This window comes from Anabrus simplex, chromosome 1 (genome assembly GCF_040414725.1).
Source record: "Anabrus simplex isolate iqAnaSimp1 chromosome 1, ASM4041472v1, whole genome shotgun sequence".
NCBI classification, from domain to species: Eukaryota; Metazoa; Arthropoda; class Insecta; order Orthoptera; family Tettigoniidae; genus Anabrus; species Anabrus simplex.
The window spans coordinates 527,252,255-527,276,395 of NC_090265.1; the positions used below are offsets into that span (position 1 = coordinate 527,252,255).

General features: G+C 37.6%; 1 protein-coding gene across 3 annotated transcripts in view; it reads left to right on the forward strand.

The window, feature by feature from the left end:
- Window positions 1-24,141, forward strand: part of LOC136857087 (transferrin) — a 389,183-nt gene that overhangs the window by 220,502 nt on the left and 144,540 nt on the right. For all 3 annotated transcript variants that reach the window (XM_068225055.1, XM_067135471.2, XM_067135472.2), the window contains exons 9-10: window positions 7,417-7,648; window positions 18,609-18,754. In XM_068225055.1, the coding sequence (XP_068081156.1) occupies window positions 7,417-7,648; window positions 18,609-18,754 (378 nt within the window). The remainder of the gene's footprint in view (window positions 1-7,416; window positions 7,649-18,608; window positions 18,755-24,141) is intronic.

Below are 24,141 nucleotides of genomic sequence, written 5' to 3' on the forward strand. Positions count from 1 at the left end.
GTACGAGTACCAGTGTGACTCTGAATACAAGTAAGAATGTCCGAATACGAGTCTCCTCTTTTATTATTTATAAATTTCATTTTCCGTATTGACAGATTCAGAGTATAGATAAGAAGAATTTGTAACTTTTTACCCTGACTACTGATATTTTAATTATATGCTATTGTATACATTTCCATCCCCCATTAGACATCCGGATGCCTAATACAATAACAACTTGTGAATTGTCTAATGGCTAAAACAAATCATATACTAGCTGATGATGGCCGTTAAAGAGCCGAAACCGGTACTAGTTTAATCTATTAAAATAAATGATGTATTGATTGGTGGAAAACACATTTCTTATCTATACTACGAGTCTCCTCTCCAGCTCTTGTCGGCGGGTATATAGCCGTCAAAAGTCTCCCTCCATCAGCCATATCACATGGTCCAGTAAGATTTGAGGTCTCGTCCCTTCTCCTATGTATTGCTAGGAATCCATCACGTTACTTCATTACGTCTATTCACATAGGCTGAACTTTCCCGCTGAAATATAGCGTCAGGTAGCGAAGTTCGAAAAGTCGGCGTTCATAATGTTTCAACTGTCTCTTCAGAAGGTGGAGAGGGTAAGGTCTCTCATAACCATGATGACGTACTTTTCCTGGAAATGGGCTGAAATTAGCCTGCTGACTCAGGTCACCTCACAACGGCTATTGGAAAATTTACTGCAAGCTATTAATATGAATTATGTTGAAATACTTTACCCAGTATGTGGTTCATTCAGAATACGTTATAGCCGCGATACAAAGAAATGAAATGATGTGAAATGGATGATTAAAACCCTATGTATATACATATTCATTTAAAAATGACCTATCAGTGATTAAATATATACATTTTATCAATTAATTATATAGTTCAATAATTGAATACATGCAGTGATGTCCCAAACATCACAACATCTAGAAGTAGTACCAAAATTCAAATATCTCAGAGTTACTCTTCAAACAGTATTGGCATCTTTTAACAATCATATCAAAGAAAGAACAAAATCAGCAATAAAAGCAATTTATAACATTCAACAACCACAAAAACTTACAACAAAAACAGCAGTGATACTATTTGAAACAGCTGTAGCACCAAGAGTAACTTATGGGACCCATATAATGTGGGATAAACTTAAATTTAGCGACCTGATAACGCTAGAGAAAATGAAAATTAAAGCTAGTTATATGAAACAAATCCTGGGCTCGGGAAGACAGCACTATCAAGGCTGACCTATATCTTACTAAAAGAAGCTTTCTTTATAGAAGACATCAGAATGCAGATACACCTGCCAAACACTAAGCCCTACGAGAACACATTCCAAATTCTCATAGAAAAACGCAGCTATATCTGGAACGACTTTTATTCAACAGACGCCATAATGACGGATGATTGGAAACAAGCAAATTATGAGCTTCGACACATAATAGTGGGATATGCAACACATTATTTTCACCACAAGTTCTGCCAAAATAAGAGATTTCATCACTGGAATGAAAATTGTGTGTGCGAATTGTGCAATGAACACTGCGAAAGATATCATGTAAATATCTGCAGTAAAAGACAAATAGCAATAACAAAACTAGGACTAGAGTAATGTAATATAGTGTTTGTATTTTGCACATTGTGCGCATTTTTTTTTTTGTTAATCATAATAATAATAATTAAAAAAGCATCTTAACCCTAGAACTGGCAACTGCCGAATATTCAACACTTTGATCCCTGTTGTAGTGGCACTGTTGAATATTCGGCATGTTTGTATTTCTTCATGTAATATCCTCAGTTCTTCAACAGATGTCATGACAGTCTACTTTTTGTTGTTCTTGATGTCCACAGCAGCCGTGAGTTCCGTTTCATTCATAGTTAAAACATCTTTGGGCGCAATTTCATGGAAATAAATGAGTGTAGTTTTCTGACCATCTGTTTGAGCGCCATTGCTGTAGTTTTTGTAAACAAACTTTCACGAGCTCTGCTCTGCTGTTCTATTTCATTTTATTTTGTAATTGTCCACTTAGCATGAGTTACTTACTTTTATATATATATCTTATTAGATTGATTACATACATTTTTAGCAAGCGCAGTGTGTGTCTAAATATGCATCTTCACTTCATTACAGAAAATTTAGTGATGAATTAGTGCAAAATTTGCTAGAAGATGAAAGTGACAGATCTCACATTGAGGATATTATGAATGAACCAACAGATTCCGAGTCAGATACGGAATGTTCATCAGCTATTTCTTCGTATCAAACATAGGAAAGTGAAAGTGATGACTAGCCTCCCATAAACCAACCTATCATAACAACTTGATGTATGGCCACGCCTCCAAATCATTGCATGCCAATATATTTTCCCTAATATTTTCAAGAAAATACCTCTCAGAGAGATCAAACTTTTGCTAGTACATTACAAATACATTATTGACAATCTGTATATCTCAATTTGTTTGTGACATGTTTTACTGACGTCACTGATGCAGGGAATGGATGATTTTCCCAAAACATGTATGGTAAAATAAATAGTTTTCTATCATTATAAGGTGTATTGACAAGACAGACTCAAGTAAAAACTATTTTAAATAGTTCTTTAATAGATGTTTCAGTTTTGCGTACATGCGATCAAAAATGTTTGCTATTATTTCAAATTTAGGAATTACACTTTTTGAACAGACTGTACATTTTTCTAGTCAAAACATTCATGCAATTTCCTGTCAACACAACAATCCTCAGTGTATTAGCTTTCTGTAGATATATAAAACTTTTTAGATTTATTTCATGATTTGCATATATTTTGTATTTTATGCCAAATATCTGCTATCACATGATTTAACATCGCCAGTTCTAGAGCTAATGAAGAGTTGCCTCTTGTATCACTGATGACAGCTTCACAGCACCTTCCAATGCTTCTGACAAAGAGCTGGATGTTCATTTGAGGCAGACTTCCTTCCGAAGGGGTATCTTAAAGGGCTTGTAGTGTTTGGGTGGTAGATTTCTTGCTTGGATGCGTTGCTCTAGTTGGTCTCAGATGTATTTGATTGGATTCAAGTCAGAACTTCTGGAGGGCCACTCCATTCATTGCACATTGTATTCATGCAGGAATGTTGGCTTCATTCTCTCTTAGCATTATCGTGTATGAATACTGCATGTTCTCCAAGTTGGCTCATGTGAGGGATCACATGTGACACTAAGATGTCAATATACTGTTGAGCAGTTAAGGATCCATTCCGAATGATTAGGGAATCGGTTTTCATGTTAAGACTTATGCCTGCCCACACTATAATAGATCAACCCTTCATAAGTAATGGTAGATTGTACAGCTGTTGGATGAAATTGTTCCCCTTGTCTTCTCCAGATTCGCAGATGACCATCTGAATGTTATAACATGAAATGGGATTCATCCAAGAACAGCACAGGATGTCAGTGAGTGGGTCATCGAAATTGATCTCTCGAAGCCTGTTTATGACAGAAGCCCAGAAACCTGCTGTAGGCTTCGTGCTCTTGCTGTACCTTGCAGTTTCGAAGAGCTTGTAGACACACAAAACAATCCTAACATTTAAAGACATGACCAAATTTATTTTATAAGCAATTAAAAGGAAGTGAACAAGTGCACAGATATGTAAAAATGGCTTCTTGTTTTGTAAAGCTATGCTTCTGCCCTCATTCTTGGTTTCTTATCGTAGCTCAATGTTTTATAATAGGTAGATGATTGAATTGCCCTTTACCCCTTAAAAGAAGACAACACAGCTGCTGGCCAATGATTATTCTGTTGGTGGTACCAAAAGTTCAAAATTTATAAGCGAACTGTGCAAAGTTTCAAGTACTGACTGCATATTTAACAATCCTATAAGTTACATGAAATATTATCATTTAACTGTGCTATTACACAAGACCGTTCTTTTAATGAAGTAGCAATTGAAGCAAATTTAGAAATTGAGGAATGAATATAAATATTTACATGCATTTTTAAAATTCTTGTTTTAAGAAAATTAATGATCAAATTCACAACCTTTCTGAAAAAAAAAAAAAAAAAAATTATGAAGGAAATAGAGACCTATGTAGGGCCTACTCACCTTAAAGTATTTGTTCTAAAACCTCAAACGAAACCTTCAAATGAACTAATAAGAATGGTACTCACAAAGAAATAAATAAGCCTGGCTATTGCCAACACTAGCAGTTGTTCACAAGTTTAGATGCCACGAAAATGAAATTTGTCATTTAATAGTTGTCGGATACAGTAACAAAATTGCCAAGTTAGTAACGCTGGGTGTTGTCTGCATTGTGCTTGAAATGTGCTGTTGTGCTTGTTACATACTGCAGTCTAGTGAGTAAAACTGAAGCATTGAATCACATGGCCACTGGCTCTGCCTCGACCCTTAACAACACACACAGACCTACGCCAAATGGTCTTCTATACCTGTTCTATACAGTGTCTTCATGCATGAAGGTGGTGCCCGTGAGATCTAGGATACACACTCAGAGAAGTGCTACCAAAATGCACATTGGTTTGCATGCTAGTTCAAATTCAGGCAGAATAAGATAATGCATACCTTTTCTTGAAATTTAATATAAACTGTTATTGAGGGGAAAAACATTCTTCATTACATTGGTGATGCCATGACACACTGGCATACTTCACGAGCCACCCCTAACAATAACTATTACTACTACTGCTGCTGCTACCACCACTAGTACTGCTACTTTTTTGAAATTTCAGATTTGATAATGAAACTTCAAACATTGGGAACTCTATAATGATGAGCTTTTATTAATAAAAATAGACATCTTCACTTGCAATACACTTTTACTAATGCATGTGCATTATGCCTATTCTATGGAAGTCTGATTATTTGAATGAAATTTCTTGTTGTTGAACCCTTTCTCCACCAATAAATTATCCTAGTGTAAAAAATGTGGTAGTTGATTGTCAAGTACGGTCGATAGAGAGTCTTATAGTTTGGGCTGTTGTTCTTGATGCAAGAGATCATGTCTTGTCATGACGCAGTGTAACTCCATCTCTTTTGACCAATCTAGGCTGTTCTGCATGTAATTTCTGATGCATTTCATGCAGCTGAATGCAATCCTCCTCAGTATTAATGGTTTCCCCACATTGCAAGAAGGAATAGTGAATAATACCAAACCAATATCCTCCTCAGATAATAATTATAATTTTGTGTGGCTATTTCTAGCCGAGTGCAGCTCTTGTAAGGCAGACCCTCTGATGAGGGTGGGCGACATCTGCCATGTGTAGGTAACTGCGTGTTATTGTAGTGGAGGATAGTGTTATGTGTGGTGTATGAGTTGCAGGGATGTTGGGGACAGCACAAACACCCAGCCCCTGAGCCACTAGAATTAACCAATTAAAGTTAAAATCCCCAACCCGGCCGAGAATCGAACCCGGGACCCTCTGAACCGAAGGCCAATACGCTGACCATTCAGCCAACGAGTCGGACTCCTCCTCAGATGAAGATTCGGTTTCAGCCTGTGTTTTGGGGCGTTATCTGCTTCTAGTGATTTTGAAGATCATTGATGATTATCTTATAGTATGCATTTTATATCATACGATTCTGTTCTGTTAAAATGGAACATTTCTGTTCTCAGAGAGTAGAGAAGTGCAATGTTAGGTGGTGTGTCATGCCTTTTTTCTTATCCAAATCTGACTCCTTTGTATTATGACATAATTTCACATAGAACTGCTGGAATTACTTACACTCTCAGATTGGCCAATGCAGTCATTCTGACCACTATTAATAGTGTTTTCTACAACACTCGTGGTATAGTACTAACCCAATCCTCCAATTTACCCAAACATAAACACCCAGGTGGTGCAGGTTCAGATTCTGGATGTGCCACTCTCTCTTCACAGTGGGTAGTTCAACTCCAGAGGAAAGTATGACTGTCACTTGGTCCAGGTTCAACATCTATGTGAGAATTTAAATGGATTAGGAAATAGGTAATGATAATAATGCAACTTTTAATATAATAATCGTATTGGTCTTTCTTCCCATTAACTACTTTTGTGGTTATTAGAGATGCTTACGTGCCAGTATTTTGTCCTATAGGTGTTTTTTTGTGTGTCAGTAAATTTACTGACATAAGCACCTTCAATTCCTACCGATCTGAGCCAGAATTGAACATGCTAACTTTGGCTCAGAAAGCCAGTGCTCTACTGGCTGAACCACTTGGACCAGTTTCATTTCAATCTCTTGATTTCCAAAAGAAACAGTGAATGAATTTTCCTCATTTTCTTGACTGTTACTCTCTGAAACATCTAAATGGCAGTAATCTTCATCTCAGACAATACCAGTAACAGATTTTCCATGTCTGAAGTATCTTCTACATGTGATACATCCTCAGTAAAATCATTTGAAATCATCAGCAATTTTTCATCTGTGATGAGACTCAGCAGTGTAAATAGAATGAGATTACCAAGATGTGATTACTATTCGGTGTTTGTTTTTCAAATGAACTACAACATTATGCTAATACAGCCAGCAATTATACTGTAGCTATCCAGTACAATACATAGTTTAGTAACTAGTTCTCACAAGATGATGTGAACTGCCAATGCAACGTTTATAATAACATTTGCTGTAATAACATTTTGGTAATAGCAGTCAGAATGACTTGTCTAGCAGTTCTAAGTGTAAGTACCAATAACTACAAAACCAGGATAGCAAAATGAGGATTTATGAAACAGTTTAATAAAAGTCACAATCTCAGAGTAAAGCAGGACAATTTTCATAATAAGATTTTTAAATTATGACTGCTTTATGGTACTATTTTTTGCCTACCTGCCGACACCACAAACTAGAACTCAGAATTACTCTATGCACATATGCAGGGATATTTACATTTTACTACCCAATACACTGACACTATCAGTCCAGGTCCTTGGCAGAATGTTCAGCATGCTTACCTTCAGTTCAGAGGGCCCCGAGTTGGATTCTTAGCCAGGCCATGGATTATAACATTGTTTGGTTAATTCCTCCAGTTCAGGGGCTGGGTGTTTATGTTTGTCTTAATAGACATCTTCATTTATTTACAACCCATCACACTACAAACCACCACAAAAACATGTAATAATGAATACATCTCTCCACATAGCGTTGGCATCGGGAAAAGCATCCGGCCATAAAACTGAGCTTAATTCACATCAGTACCAACCCTATGTAGTTGGGAAAAAGTCAGGAGACAGAGGAGGAGTAAGAGAAGAAGGAGAAGAATATACTGGTAGTGACTGACAAAGTTGTTTAATGTAAAAAAACTTCATCCCAAAATCCAACATTTCATTTGCAACAACCTGATACTATCCTTCCTATGTTCCTTTTTTTCTTTCCCTCTAGCTAACTAACACATTGTTCATCCTTTTGTGCTAATGTATTGTTTTGTTTCAGTCAATGAAAACACGGACGTAACTTCTTGTGAACGTACAATTAAGTGGTGCACTACTTCATCGTTAGAGAATGAAAAATGTGAGACCCTGAAACATGCAGCTACTCTTCATGCCATTAAGCCTGAGCTAATTTGTGTTCAGGCAGACAGTGTATGGGAGTGTCTCAACAAAACAAAAGAAAATGAGAACGACATCTTGGGCATTGATACCAGCCTGGCTTATGTGGCTTACAAGTAAGCAAGATCATGCCAATATATCATAAAGTAGCTAAAAATAGCATGTAGACTGAGGAGCACATGGGGATCACCAAATAGAGTTATGTTGCTGTCTCCGCAGCTATATTTCACTTGGGAGATGCCATAGCCAAGTAGAGTAGCCTGGCCACTGCATGTGGGATTTTTGGTATGAGAAGTGTCATCCCTGTGGTTCATATTCCATGTAAAACTGGAGGTCCTTTGGCTGTGATCATGATATCAACAGTCACATAAAATTACAGCCTTGCTTGATGTACTTTACTCAAACTACTCTTAAATTTTAAGCTGGGAATTTAACATGAGCAGGACGGTATAAGTAGTTACTAAAACTGAAAGAAAATACCTGGTGCTGGTACTGGCCACCACCTTCATTGTTTTACATATTTCAAAGACGTTCATCAGTTGCTGTAGTTCACGTTAATTAATGGTGACAATTTCTTGATAGATGTAATGTTTCAGTTCATCTAGTATATGTAAGTTTGTCTTGTACACCACCTTTTTTTTTTTTTTTTACCCTAGAGATAAAATATTGTAGGCTGTTAGGTCAGGGGAGCAGGGAAACAGCTAGATCACAAATCCCTACTAATAACTGGACTGAATCTTCAGGTTTTTACCTATTGTTTTCTGTAAGACCCTATCAAGCCTATCTGTGACAGTTATCCGTATTATGTATCTGCTGTCAGAGTAAATGAGAGTTTAGTGCCTCTTGCAGACCTATTTTGATGTTATGACCTATTTTTGACTTTGTAAGCCTATAAGAACCTTTTTTTCCTGCTTTAAATCTTATATATATCTTAAAATTAGCAGTAATATTTTTAACTGCTTATATTATTTTTTCACAGCACACAACTAAGATGCAAGCCAATCAGTAATATTATTAATTTGTTATGTTTACTAGCTCATGTACTCGTACTTTGATATGGAATTCTAAGTAAAATACTATACACATTGTGATTAAAAATGAATTAGTTTGCATTGCTCATAGCGTTACCCGAGAAACATTGTGGGAATGTCGCCATGCACCGTTTCTTATGTAAAGTCAGAATTGGGGAGTTTTCATTACAATGGCAGGCTCCATTTTCTACTGCCAGTCATAGTCGAGTTTGGGAGTTTAGATTATAATGGCAGTCCCCCTTGTCTACTGACAATTACAATTGATATGGGAAGTTTTCATTACAAAACAAGGCCTCCTTTCCTACTTCCAGTCATATTCAAGATGGGGAGTTTTCATTATAATGACAGTCCCCTTTGTCTAGTGCCAGTTTTTTTTTTTTTGCTAGTTGTTTTACGTCGCACCGACACAGATAGGTCTTATGGCGACAATGGGACAGGAAAGGGCTAGGAGTGGGAAGGAAGCGGCCGTGGCCTTAATTAAGGTACAGCCCCAGCATTTGTCTGGTGTGAAAATGGGAAACACGGAAAACCATTTTCAAGGCTGCCGACAGTGGGATTCAAACCTACTATCTCCCGAATACTGGATACTGGCCGCACTTAAGCGACTGCAGCTATCGAGCTCGGTAGTGCCAGTCTTAAGGCCTGCTCACACCTAGTGGAAGGAAGATATGACGTGAAGGCAGGAAAATATTCTTTTGCTGTGTGATAGATGTGGTAGCTCACACCTACTGGAAAGGAAACACGCCAAGCTAAGGAAGAGGAAGTTGGCAAGAATATTTCTTCTGCTTCTCCTGCCAGAATTTAATTTTGATAATGTTCGTAAAGCATTCGCAATATAAATAGTCTGTTAATGGAAATTATTGTCTGACTCGTTGGCTGAATGGTCAGCGTACTGGCCTTCGGTTCAGAGGGTCCCGGGTTCGATTCCCGGCCGGGTCGGGGATTTTAACCTTAATTGGTTAATTCCAATGGCCCGGGGGCTGGACGTTTGTGCTGTCCCCAACATCCCTGCAACTCACACACCACACATAACACTATCCTCCACCACAATAACACGCAGTTACCTACATATGGCAGATGCCGCCCACCCTCATCGGAGGGTCTGCCCTACGAGGGCTGCACTCGGCTAGAAATAGCCATACGAAATTATTATTAATGGAAATTATTAATCTTCCAGCTAACTCATTAGATTTATTGAGTTGGAGTTGTGTAATAAATAAAAATTTCTGTTATTGGTTCTAAAAGATATTTTCATGTTGTGTTTTTTAAGAATGTTGGTGATTTTATAAGCGTTTTGAGAGAAAGAAAAGGTAGAAAATGCAGTGGGTTTGGTTTTATCTTTTGTTCTTGTGGTTTTGGGGCAGTGTTTGAATTTATTAATAATACGGTTTATGAAAGTGTTGTTAAAGCCATTAAATTTAGCATTATTTAAATCTTTTTTAGACATAGTAGTGTTAAGTGAACGAAAAATTAGGCTGTTATAGGAAGCTTGTTTATGTGCTTGTGGGTGTGTAGAATCTTGCTGGATAGAGGTTGCTGTTTGGGTTGGTTTTCTGAAAATTTTTTAGGTTAAAGAAGAAGTATGTCTGGTAATAGTTAAGTCAAGAAAATTAAGGGTTTTGTTGTGTTCAGATTGAAGGGTAAATTTGATGTTAGCGTCAGTGTTGTTAAGAGGAAGTGTGTAATCAGCACTGGATGATTCTTCATTTAAAATAACTAAAGTGTCATTGACATATCTAACCCAAAATAAGATGTTTGAGATATTATTATTATTATTATTATTATTATTATTATTATTATTATTATTATTATTATTATTATTATTATTATTATATTACAATATCAAAAGAGTTATCAATTTTTCTCTAATTAATCTATCGCAAACACTTCTGAATTAATCAAAAAGTTAAAAAAATTTGACTTCCAACCATATCTCTCTCTCCATTCTTTCAAATTTGTAAACATGTACCCCAGTATTCCAATATCCAAATTATTACTCATAATTGATAACAACTTACATAAATTCAGTCATCTGAGTAAATTAGAAATTAAGGACTTCATGTCCATATTAAAATTAGTAATCAACAATAATTTTTTCACCTTCGATAACACCAACAAGATGGTCTAGCTATGGGCTAACCAGCCTCAGGCATCCTAGCTGAAATATATCTTAATTTCTTGGAAAATACAAAAATTAATAATAATAATAATAATAATAATAATAATAATAATAATAATAATAATAATAATAATAATAATAATTTCTCAAACATCTTATTTTGGGCAAGATATGTCAATGACACTTTAGTTATTTTAAATGAAGAATCATCCAGTGCTGATAACACACTTCTTCTTAACAACATTGACGCTGACATCAAATTTACCCTTGAATCTGAATACAACAGTACATTTTAAATTCGTCATATACTAAAATGTCATAATCGGTGATATAATTATACAAATGTCTCTTCAGTTATAATGCCATAGATACAAATGGCATTTTTAATACTTTTCAGGAGAGCAAAAAGAATGTAAAGTCTACGTTTTGGAGCATAATATGTTTACAAAAGTGACTTTTCTAATCAAGAAGGTTTTGTGTATAGTTTATTGAACAGTATTACTAGTTTTCATTTAAAACAATATTCTATTTTAATTTTTTTTATAAATAACAACATGCAGCTACAAAAATAAGAAGATACTAACTATATCGGATCCAAGAAGTTATACAGGAGTTATACTGTAGGCCGTGCGTTTAGGGGCGCGCAGCTGTGAGCTTGCATTGTGAGATAGTGGGTACAAATTCCACTGCTGGCAGCCCTGAAGATGGCTTTCTGTGCTTTCCCATTTTCACACCAGGTAAAAGCTGGGGCTGCCTTAATTAAGGCATGCTGCCTCCTCTCACTCCTATCGCTTTCCTATACCATCGTTGCCATAAGACCTATCTGTGTTAGTGCGACATAAAGCCAGTTGTAAAAAAATAACTTGTATTTCTGAAGTTTGAAACTTTCTCTGTGAAATTGTTCATATTTACTTACAGAGGTATTTATAACATACTGCATTGAAAACACAAACTATTACATGTTCAGCAGGCCACAAGCTTATAAATTTGAGAACAAGACAAGTGACAGAAATATGCATTGATTCTATGTCTTCCTGTTAGTCTTTATCTGTGATTGTGCAGTCTTGAGTCTTCATGTTGCCTTGTGCTTGAAACAGATATTCGCCTCATTTGGACCCTGTCAATTCTTGGTAAGTGATAACGCAAGAGCCCTTACTTCTGCCCAGTTCCGGAATTTCTGTTTTGATCTATCCATTGCTCATGTAACCACTACCCCGTATTACCCGAAGCCAAATTATGCTGAGAGAGTGAATCGTAACCTGCTATCTGCCCTCATCGCTTATCACTCCTCAGACCACTCCAAGTGGGATTCCTCATTAAATTGGTTGTCATTTGCATTTAACACTGCTGTCCATGAAAGCCACAAGCAAACCCCTGCTTCGTTAATGTTGGCTTTTACTCCAAATTCTCCTCTATCTAACCTATGGTCAGTTAATAATCTTCTGCCCGACGATGCCAGCCCAGAAAAGATCCGAGCTAATTGGCACCGTGCACGAAAGAACTTGAAGGTTTATTACGCTAACGTCCAGCGTAATTACAACCACGGGCGAAGGCCGCACGAGCTCTCTGTGGGTGACCAGGTGTTTATTAAAACACATCCCGTCAGTAGTGCTGCTGACCATGTTATCAGTAAGTTGGCCCCCATATTTCGAGGTCCCTGCACCATCGTAAAGTTCCTTACCCCGGTGACATTATTGGTGAGCCATCCCAAAAGGAAAAGGATCAGCAGAGTCCACCTCTTCCAGGTCAAGGTACCTTAAGTCTGGTAGGGAAGGGTAAATACCATTGTTGGTGACCATGTAGATTTAGTTAATAATAATTTTTATTGTAAGTTAGTTGTAAGTAATTTTGTAAGTGAATACTTTAGGTATCCTCTAGTGTAATTGATTTAGTATTATAAGTTAGGTAGGTTTTAGTTTAGGGTCACTCCTTGGAATTAGTTCCCCTCACTTTCAGGTTTAGGGTAAACTCCTATAGTTTCCTTTCATCCCCACCATAATCTTGTCAGATGAATTATAGATAGCAGTGCTTACCCTGCGGCTAGTGCCCTAATATCCCTGGTGTGCGAGGGAGAGTCCCTACTGCATACTCATTAAGCCACCCTTTGGGTGACTGCGCAAGATCTTTGAGCCCAGCAGCATACTTTCCTTAAGTATTCCCCTATCTGCTGCGGTTTATTTGTGTTACAGTGGCTGCAGTGACCAGCTTCTTCGAACAGCAACCCGAAGTGCCAAGTTGGGAGGCACACTCTGTGCCTTGGGCGCTACCATGCCACACCACGATCCTGTGACGAACGTCCTAATGGAGGTAGTCGGACGGGACGGTGTCTCACCCTGCTGCTTATCTGGTGCAAGATACCACTGGACTGCAATTACATAGCTACAAGGGTCGGACTGAAATTGAATGGAGGCTGGCGGGAAACGGCCGTGTCGGCAGCCGCATCATCAGCGAGAACCTGTGGCCTAGCTGTGCTGTGACTGGTGTGGAAAAGTGGTGCAAAATACTTAGTCCATAACTTGCCTAATAGGAGGCTTTGAATGCTGTTTGGCAACAAGTGAAGTCTCTGGATGACTAACATTTGGCAGAAGGAAAGTGTGTACATCCTTTGGTGGACAGAGTACAAATTATCTAAACAACTGTGAACGGTTCAGAAGGCATTTTGGAGTGTAATGTGACTATCCATGTAGATTTTGTGATATTTATTGAATAGGTGGATCTATGAACACCTTTATTATTTTTGAAAATTATTGATGAATCATAAAATCTTGGCTACTAAAAGGACCGGTGGTGTGCTGGCAGTTTGTTTTGTTTGTTATCAGAAAGTCTACTTCAAGAAATCGTGTGTGTTAGAGTAATGTATCTTTACTATCTGTACTGTGTGGGAACATTTTATCGCTTTCTCCCCAAGGAAACTATGTTAATGGTCGAGCGTGGCTCGACTTTCGGGGGGGGGGGGGGGGGGGAAGATGTCACAGGTGAATGATATAGTGGAAGTGGAAAGTGTTTTTGAAGACTTTATTTGTAAAGTATGATATAATGTTTTATTTGTACTGTGTAATATTTGTAACATATGTATGTGTAAATAGTAGTATTCAATTCTATATTTACTGGAAGAATTCAGAAACTTTTGTTACGTAAGTTGTTGAACAGGGTGCGTTGATTTTTGTGGGTTATGTGTTCTAGAAGGAATTTTCTAACTATTCTGGAAATGGAAGATTCGTGAACGTGTGTATTCAAGAATGTTAGTTAAAGTTCGCGACGGGAGTAGGAATTGTGATTGGTGAACCTAGGAGGGGATGGGCGGACTCAAGCATTCTGATTGGGTACTCCAAGGCCAGGGTTTTCTATATATAGTGAGCGAGGTAGCGTTCGTGAGAATTCGGTTTTGTCTTGGCCTGATCTGCTTTTAGTCTGTGTTGGTCTGCGTTGTGTGCGAATGCTCGCTTCCGGGATTGCGCACCTTCGGGTAAGCACTCTTACTTTCCGTTCCGGTTAAAATTTCCGTAATGTTCCGTTGCTATTTCGTATAGGAGTCTGCCCTAGCCTAACCTAGATTTGCCAAATTAATTATTTAGGACGCCTTAGCTTTTGAACTGGGCTTGCCTGTTTGTTTTCGAGGCATTCCCGTTTCTTATTTCGCTAAATATGTAGATTGTAATTTAATATATTTACCTTGGGGTTTGCCTCTGGTAGTTCAGTATCACTTGATGTACACGAGTTTAGGAGAATATGTTCACTTCGCTGTAAAATGTAATTGCTTTTAACCTACTAACTTGCATTGTACTACTGGATTTGTAATTAGTTGTATAGTTGGTTTGAAGTTTGAAACTCATAGTGAAGCCCATTATCAAAGAACCTCTAAGATATGTGTATCACGGAGCTTATAGTTTGTAAGTTGTAAGTTGGTGGATTTTGTTCGGAATATATTTGTAAAATTTCACTTGTAAATAATATTTTTCAAATTTAAGATCATGGCGATTTATTTCGGAATCTGCAATCTAAGCCATGTCCATGCCCTCGGTAGGTCCTGCCTGTTTCCACTTTCCTGGTTTATTATCCACTAGTTGGCCCTACTGATATTTCGTATTATGTTGTTGTTGGCTGAGATCCGCTTAGGCCAGCTGATGTCTCTGAGTGTATAGTGTTTTCTGATAGTGTGTAGTTGCCCTTCTCTCTTTTATTGTGTTTAGTACTTGTTTGGTGTAACCACCGTAGTAAAGGTTACAATTATAATGAAAACTTCCCAACCTGGTTGTGACTGATGGTAGGCAAGTGGGCCTATCATTACAATGAAAATTCCCTAACACAGTCTTCATATGAGGAAAGACGTTTGGTGACTTCCCCGTCGCGTTTCTAGGGTAACGTTTAGAGCTATACAGTTTAATACAATCTTGGTCACAACGTGTACACTACCTAGCCTAGAATTCTGTACACAATGTAGAATTCCGTAGCGAAGCACGGGTACATCAGCTAGTGTTAGATAAAAATCTAACCTGGAATCCACATATAGAAAGGAACATAACCTGGGGCAAGAACATCTTGTATGCATGTAAAAGAGCCGTCGGGAGGACATCGGGCCTAAGACCATCAGTGGTAATGTGGATATATACGTACAATGATCATCAGACTGTTGATGGCCTATGCTGCAATCATCTTGTGGCAGAAAGTAAGCCAAGGAAAAGTCAGTAGTAGATTGGATAGCCTACAGAGAATGTCATGCATAGCCATAACTGGCACTAATGAGAACTACACCGACAGAAGCCTTGAATACTTTACTAGACCTCCCATCACTATGCAATTTCATAAAAGGACAGGCTACAATGAGTTCATATAGATTGGCACAATCAGAGTGCTGGAATGCACAAAGACCCAGACCGTTGGAGACCCAGATAATAAAAAAAGAAGACTGGGATATCAACAAATGGAATACTGAAAAAGAAGATATAGTGTGGTGGATTGATGGCTCCAAGACTGGGGATGGCACAGGAGGAAGGATCAACGGGGGAAGATATCAGTCCAGATGAGCCTGGGCAAACACACTACAGTCTTTCAAGTGGAAGTGATAGCTATCACAACATATCTTGAAGAAAATCTAAAAATGAACTGTAGGAATAAGAACATTTTCATTTTTACGGACAGCCAAGCGGCCATGAAGGCACTAGAAGCAGTCCGGATAATATCCAGAATTGTCTGGTATTGCCATTCACTTTTGAAGCTCTCAAAGTACAACATTGTCAAAATAATATGGGTACCAGGACATGCAGGTATAGAAGGAAATGAAAAGGCAGACAAACTGGCCAGGAAAGGGGCAGAAACACATTTTTTAGGCCCAGAACCTGTATGCGGGATTTCCTATGGACAAGCCCGACACTATATAGGAAAATGGGTACAAAAGAAACAAATGAAACTGGAAAAATACTCCAGGGTGAAGGCTTGCAAAGAAACTGATAAAAGGACCAAACAAGAAGCATACTAAAGAACTGTTGAAACTCAGCAGAGAAAATATAAGATGGGTAGTAGGTCAGGACACTGCCATCTGAAAAAACACTTACATAGAATTGGAGTAATAAGAGACAATATCTGTAGGAAATGCACTGAAGGAGAGGAATCAGCTGAACACATATTGAATGTGAGATGCTGGATAGAATCAGACTCTCCACTCTAGGACTACCACGTGAAGAGAGAGAAAAAATCCAAGAAGACCCAATAAGAACAACCTGCAGCTTTGTGAAGGGAGCAGGTATATCTAGGTGGGAATGAAGGAAAAACGTGGTAACAAAAGATCTTAGAGGTCGATGTTAATTAGGAACTAATATTTAGAGGCCCCATGAAGAAAAGAAGACGACTTATTACAACCAAATATGTCGCAGAATGTTGCGGAAAATGGCACATATTATCTGTTGGACCACGTGACATGCCTATGGGCATGGTGGTGAACGGTTACAGAGGGTATGTATGTATGTATGTATGTATGTATGTATGTATGTATGTATGTATATATATTAATTCTCACACTGAAAATTGTAGTGATTGTTTAGAATTGAAACACTGTAGAATTTTACATCATGTATTTATTTATTGTTTTCTGTGTGTTTATGTTTTTTGTGAACGAATTTTGGATTTATTTTAATTTTAATATGGTTTTAAGATAGTTTGATTGTCGTGGGAAAAATTGAAGTAAAATGTAATAATTCTGGCACATACTGTACCCCATGCGCCAGATCGGCATGGGATGTTTCCGGTTTCATAATATTGCATCAATTTCGACGTTTCTGGATGCTACGCAATGTTCTTTATCAGCACTAATTACTGGTCCCTAATTGGGTATAATAAAAGTAATTTTGATTGGTGGGTGAAGGAAAAAGAACGGGCGCTCATTGGTTGTTTTACGATTTCCTAATTTCCGGAGAGAAGAGCTTCACTAGAGCCTAGCTCTTCCGAGGCGTCTTTGAATCATGACCACTGAAGGGAGAAGTTGCCTTTTGCAGGAGACGGGTCTTCTTGGCCCCTCCAATAGGTAAGCACTTAGTTGTTTTTCATTTACCAGGTTATCTTCAAATGTAGTATTCCGTTTAATTTCTTTTGCCGGAGCTTACCCGTTTTTTCCTTCAATTGCCAAAATTTTAATAAAATGACTTAGCCTACCGGCAAGTCATATCAGAGTTATGTTAAGAGACAGTTCCCATTTCTTTTGTTGATTTTGTAAATTAGTTATTCAACGCCTTTTGATGTAATAATAATAATTTGTAAATTTCGCCTTGGGGCTGTCTCGTTTATCCCGCTTCATCTTGGAGTATTCACTTTTAGGACGGGCACCCTTTCTCAGAAGTGTTTTTGAGGGGGCTACCTACTGAAGGTGCTCTCTGCATCAAGATTTATATGTTGTTTCCCTTTCTCACATGTACGTACTTATGACTGTATAATGTTACTTTCCTTTTTCTTTCCGTCAGTATTGTATGATTTAAATGTTATGCCATGAACAGTGAAATGTAGTGTGAGATGTCCAGACCTAGAGGTTTAAATAATCTAAATTTTACCCTCGGGATAAATAGTAAATTGTAACCATTTTTTATTTGTAAAGATATTTTGCTGATTATTTTGCACTCTAATTTGGATATAAATTGTTAAGTAAAGTTTAGGATTAACTTTGACTTCACTTCTTCAGCATTGCCAATACCTTTCACCGCCTGGATATGGTTCCCAGCCTCTTCCCTGTTATCCTTTCTTAGTCGTCATGTTGGTTATCCTGTAATTATTTTCTGTGCTTAATGTGCTTATAGTTTTAATTTTGTACATATTATCAGGTTTCGTGTTAGTGTGTAACTATGTGGTTACACAATGGTAGCAAACACCACTACTACTACTACTACTACTACTACTACTACTACTACTACTACTACTACTACTACTACTACTACTGTAGTAGTAGTAGTAGTAGTAGTAACCTTACTTATCACGGAGGTTACAGAAAAATGTCTGTTGTTACTGCTAATTGTTATTGATAATACATTACTATTATTATGATTGCTTATGTGTAGATATTATGATCTACTACTGGTACTAGTAAAATACAAGGAATGTGGAGAGGGCTGTAGGAAATGTCAGAGGTTAGTCCCACAGGAGTTCTTTAATATGCTAGAAACCAACAATATGGAGTTATTGGATTTAAGCATCTTTGTATGCTACTGATCTCAGTCTAGTTTGAACGCGTTATCTTTGAACAGAAAGCCAATAATATGTTGTGTTGCCTGTGGAGTCTGGTATAGTTCTTTCTAGCTGACACACATGTATGTATGTATGTATGTATGTATGTATGTATGTATGTATGTATGTATGTATGTGTTAATTTTCACAACGGAAATGCTTGTTGATACTGCCAATTATTTTTGATAATATATTGCAATTTTTATGGTTGCTTATGTTTAGGTATTACAATCTACAACCAGTGCAATACCAGGAATGTGCAGAGGAGAATAGATATAAGACAGTAGCAATTGTCAAGACTAACATAGCAAATAGCTTTGATGATTTGGAGAAGAAAACTGTCTGTTTTCCTGAATTTGGTGGATTAGGTGAGTGAACTCTTATCCTTAACCATTAGTTGTAGTCATGTGGAGAATGTAGACGAGCAGGAAATCAGAAAGTCACCCTTTCATTAAACAAACTGGCCTTATTAACTGCTGTGAAGCTAATGACCTAATGTCTGTTCAAGTCATGCTCATGATCATTTTCTCTTAGCCAGATTCAGCCTTTTCTCCTTTTGTATTTGTCCTGTGTTCCTATCTTTTTTTCTTCTCCCATTTTTTCTTATCCTACAACTCCCACATCAGAACTGAAGACGTGTCAAAATGGCCCTGCAATGTGTGTTGAAGTCTAACCTCCTGATAAAGCGGGGAACCAGAAATGAACTTTTTGGGGCAGTGATGATTTCAGGGGGTGGCCCAGGGGGGATTCCCCCCCCTCCATTTCAGCTGCAGTATAATACAGATTGACTCAGATACTGGAACATATACCTACATTATCAGTGATCTTTCAGTTAGCAAGAAATATGAACCTCTTTTCAGTCCCTTGCATCATTTAACATGAATTTCCCATGCTTTTCACAAGTCATTTCTCTACTAAGAAAGCAAGAAATGAAGTTGAAAGTAAATAACAGTCAGATAGATGGTTGATTAGATTATTGGGCTTTGAGATATGAATCTGTAAATTTTCTTTAATTTCATGTTTAATGCTATTAATTTGACAATTACAAAATCATCTGTGACAACGATCTTATTTTTAATTAACTTTTTATAATGGGCACTAAAAAACTCAACGTTGATTTTAGATTCTCCATGATCAACATTCCTGCCTGTGTTTCTCTATCTGGCACGGTGTGTACGAGTCTGTTGGTCTGTGCGCAGCTCTCTGTGAAGTTATTGTGTTTTCATAATGAAGTCAAAATCTCAAACTTCCTTTCCGAAGAAACAAACATTTTGCGATAATTCATAGAACGAGGTAGTGATACAAGAAGGTGAAAGTGAAAGAAGTTCTTCCACATGTTTCAAACTAGGATATGGCTGTTACCTCAAGTGTACAAGAGGAAAGCAGCCGTGAACATTAATTCAATTATCAGCAAAAATGGAACCGGGGTGGTGTATTTTGCCAATTCTGTGAGACTCTTAAAACTGATCTTGAACCTATACAAAAGAGTGATGGTGTGTTCATAATCTCGCCTTTTATTAGTTTAGAAATGCTTCGGGAACTACAGGGAAATTAGAGGAGAATGCGCATTCTAAAAAAACATACGAAAGCTGTGGCCTGAGAAACCTTTAGGTTACAAGGATCAAATAATCTTGTCCATGCACAGTTGTAGTATTTTTCTACTCTGATGGCGGGCGTCCTACATGCTGTCACGGGAAGTGGGGTGCGGTCAGTATGTCATTGCCCAATCAGACAAAAGATCGCCTAGCGGTGGCGCTGAGAACTATTCAGTCGTCCAGAGACTTTGCCGTGCTCACTTCGCTCCACGAACTGCTGTGTTGCCGAGTAGTCTTACAGTGTGCGTTGGGTGTTACAAAGAACTTGTTTGACGAGTTTGTTTTATGAGTAATTCTTGCCGCGTCCTTTACTGCATTCTTCGATTAACGTTTTCGTGGCATGTGATGTGACGTTAGTTTTTTCTATTGTTTCTATTTGTGTTGCTCTGTGTTGTTTTTATATAATAATTGCACTATACGTATATCGTACAATGGCGAAGAGGAAGGAGATAAGGAGCCAGGGTAGAAAACTGATCAGCAATGTTCATGAATATTTTCGAAAGGAAGCAGAAAATAATGGCCCTTTAGTGAGTGTGTATAAAGTGCTGCAGAGAGTGTCGGAAGCTTGGCAGGTTAGTACGCGAACCGTTCAGCGTATAGTAAAGAAAGGTAAAGACAGTACCCAGTCATCTGGTTCCATCTTATTTCAATCAACGCGCAAACGAATCAAAAGGAACTGTATAACAAAGGCAATTGACGGATTCCATAAAGATGTAATTAGAAGAACTCTCCTCAGTTATTACGTAAAGGGTGAATACCCGACACTGAACAAATTACGTGGTGATTTAGAAAGAGATATAAAATTTAAATGGAGAGTTACTTCATTGTGGAGGATACTAAAGTCTATGGGGTTCAAGTATTAAAAAAAAAGCAATGAAGGGAGAAGATTTTTAATGGAGAGAGCTGATATAGTAACAGCCAGAGTAACGTTTTTGAGAAAAATGCATCTCCTGAGGAATAAGGACCCATCGCCCCATATATTTTATTTAGATGAGACTTGCATTCATCAGAATTACGCTCCAATGAAAATCTGGCAAGATAAAGAGGGTACAGGAGGTTTAAAAGTTCCTGTAGGGGAAGGTGGACAAATTATAGTTTGTCACGTAGGTTCCAGTCGCACTGGTTTTCTACAGGAATGTAAATTGGTTTTCAGGCCAAAGGTGAAATCGATCAGTGATGACTACCACACTGATATGAACGCTATGGTTTTTAAAGAGTGGTTTTTGAAGTTTTTAGACACTCTTGACGAAAGGAACATCAAAGAGACAGTGATTGTAATGGACAATGCCAGCTACCATTCAGTACAGCTGGAACGAATTCCTACAACGAACACACGAAAAGCTGATATTATATCGTGGTTATCTGCTAGGAATATTCCTCATGACAGCAATCACACCAGACTCGAACTGTTGTCTCTTGTGAAAAATTCAAGCCAAAGGCAAAAATGTACGAAATTGATACACTTGCTGACAGAAAGGGTCATACCGTTGTTCGCCTGCCACCCTATCACTGTCAGTATAACCCCATAGAGCTGGTTTGGGGAAACGTTAAAACTGCTGTAGGAAAAAGGAACAAAACATTCAAACTAACTGACGTCCAATCTTTAATGGAAGAGGAGCTGGATAAAGTAACCGAACAGGAGTGGAAGGCTTGTGTGTCACATGCTGAAAAATTTCAAGAGGACGATTACAAAAGAGACGTGGTATTGGACACAGTCATGGATGATATCATCATAAATCTGCGAGACGACAGCCACAGTGAGGAGTCGAGTGACGAGGATATTTCCGGTGACAGCTCTGGTGACAATGGCGAGTGTCGGGGTGCTGTAACATGGATCCTTCAGCTGGAATAAGGTAAGATAAAGTAAGAAAATGTGTTGTGTAACTCTGTACTTTTGAACGAATTGTTTTTCGGTCTGTTGTCAATGCACTTGTTATATGCATTACTAACTAACTCCTATCATACTACATCGAAGATATAAGAAAATAGTAGAAATAAATACATAAATAAATAAAAATAATAAAACTCATCCACGGGCCATAATCGAACTGTAACATACGAAGCTCTGTATTTCATTGTTATGTGGATTTCAACACAACTTAAACGCGCGCGGGCGCTCCTGGCAACGTTGTAATAGTGGCCTCTGTCTCTCTCCCATAACGGCCTCTCGCGTCGTGCTGGATTGGTCGGCCCCATGCTCCCCGCTTCCCCTGACAGCATGTAGGCCGCCCGCCGTCAGAGTAGAAAAATACTATAATTAAACAAAGTTACAAAGAAAAAGCTTTGAATTTTCAAGCTCTCTTGTGTACTTCTTTTGCAAAGAAGGGATCGCCCATATAACAAAGTATGAACTGCAAACTTAATTGATATTTCTAAAAATAACAGTGACCTTGAAAATTGGGTTAAGTCTAGAAGTGCATGATTTACATATGTTAGCAGGAACATGGCTTCAGAACTATTACAGTAAATTGTATTTGTGAGATTTAGACACTCAAAACAAAATTATTCTTCACGAGATACTTTTTTTATAATCGCGGGTGAATCAACTAATATAAGTAACTAATGATCTGTCTTTGCTGGTTTTAGTATATTTCAATACCCCTGTTGAAGTTAAGGAAAGGTTTCTGTGTACCATATATAAGAACTGAAGAGTACCAGTCTATATTCACGAGCATTGATAGTGAGCTAAAGAAACATCTCTCTTATGATAAATTAGTAGTGTGTTTGATGGAGCTGCCAATTTAATTGGTTGTGTAAATGGTGTCTGCACATAGCTTTCAAAGGAAAGGAGATATGAATTGCCATATATTCACTGCAGAGCACATGTTTTATTGTTTACTGCTACCAATTGTAGAAACAAATATCCCATGCGTGTTATTAAGGATGTGTACAAACTTTTCCATGCTTCTCCTAAATGGGAAGGAGTATTGCATGAAGTTCATTGTGCTCTTGAGGAACCTATTTTAAAAAATCCCAGAAGCTGTTGACATTCGTTGGTTGAATACCTATTGTTCAGTTCATTATTTATTCCTGTGATACAAAGCCATTATGATGGCATGTGAACATATATGTAAGAATGGTGCTGATTTGTCAAGTTTGGCAGGGGGAATCCTATTAGAAATGATGAATTTTGTAGTAGGTTTGGTGGTTTTAAACAAAACATTACATGTTGTCTCAAACTTAAGCAAGATCCTGCAAAAATAATCACTTGTCTGGAACTCTGGATCACTTAAGAAGCACAGATAATTACTGTGTGGAAGATGGTGAAAATAAAGTAGTACGTAAAATTAAAAATCTAGAGATCACTGCTGCAGAAATGTGTGTGTTTTGAAAAAATGCAAAATGCAAAGAAATTTGTAATGAACACGATCAGTGAAATGGAGCAAAGATTTAATGAAAAGGCCGTGAAGTTAATCCAGCTAATTTCATATTCTGAAAATAAAACTTTTCAACGACTTACAGGGAATGACTGTAAAGAACTGTGCTTATTATTGGTGTTCAAAAATGTTGATGCTGTTAATTGCAAACTTTCAGTCTTTTAAGTATATGGCTCACAATAAATCAGAACTTGAGACAGATGTTACTTCCTTTATTTTAAGTGCCAATATGGGTATGAAGCTCTAAAGATACTTGTTGAATGGATGTTGTACATTCTTATTTCCACCACTGGTATAGAAAGATCCTTCAGTTCTATGAATAGGGTGATGATGAAATTAAGAAACAGAATGGGCCGGGATACACTTCAAGTTTTTGTAAAGATATCGGTCAAAGCGGATGAGGAACTGACACAAAATTTTGTCGATGCTACTGTTCACAGATATTTTGTAAAAAAAACTTTGGCAAATATGTCTCATGTGAAACATGTAACTGCATCTATTTAAAAATAATCATAGGCCTCCCTAATAATATTAAGCTGTAAAGTTCTCAAAATACTACAATTCTATTTCAAAGTGTTATTATATGTTTGTATCAATAATGTAATTATGTTGTCCCCTCTCTTAACTCCAACCCCCCACCCCTGAGTAAATTGGCTGGAATCAGCACTGCTTTAGGGGCTGAGAAGAAATGGATGTAGAAAAGCTGGGAGTGATGAGAAAGCAGACTATTTTAAGGCAGGACAGTTATATATTGAAACAATTTATGACATAGTTAGGAGCATG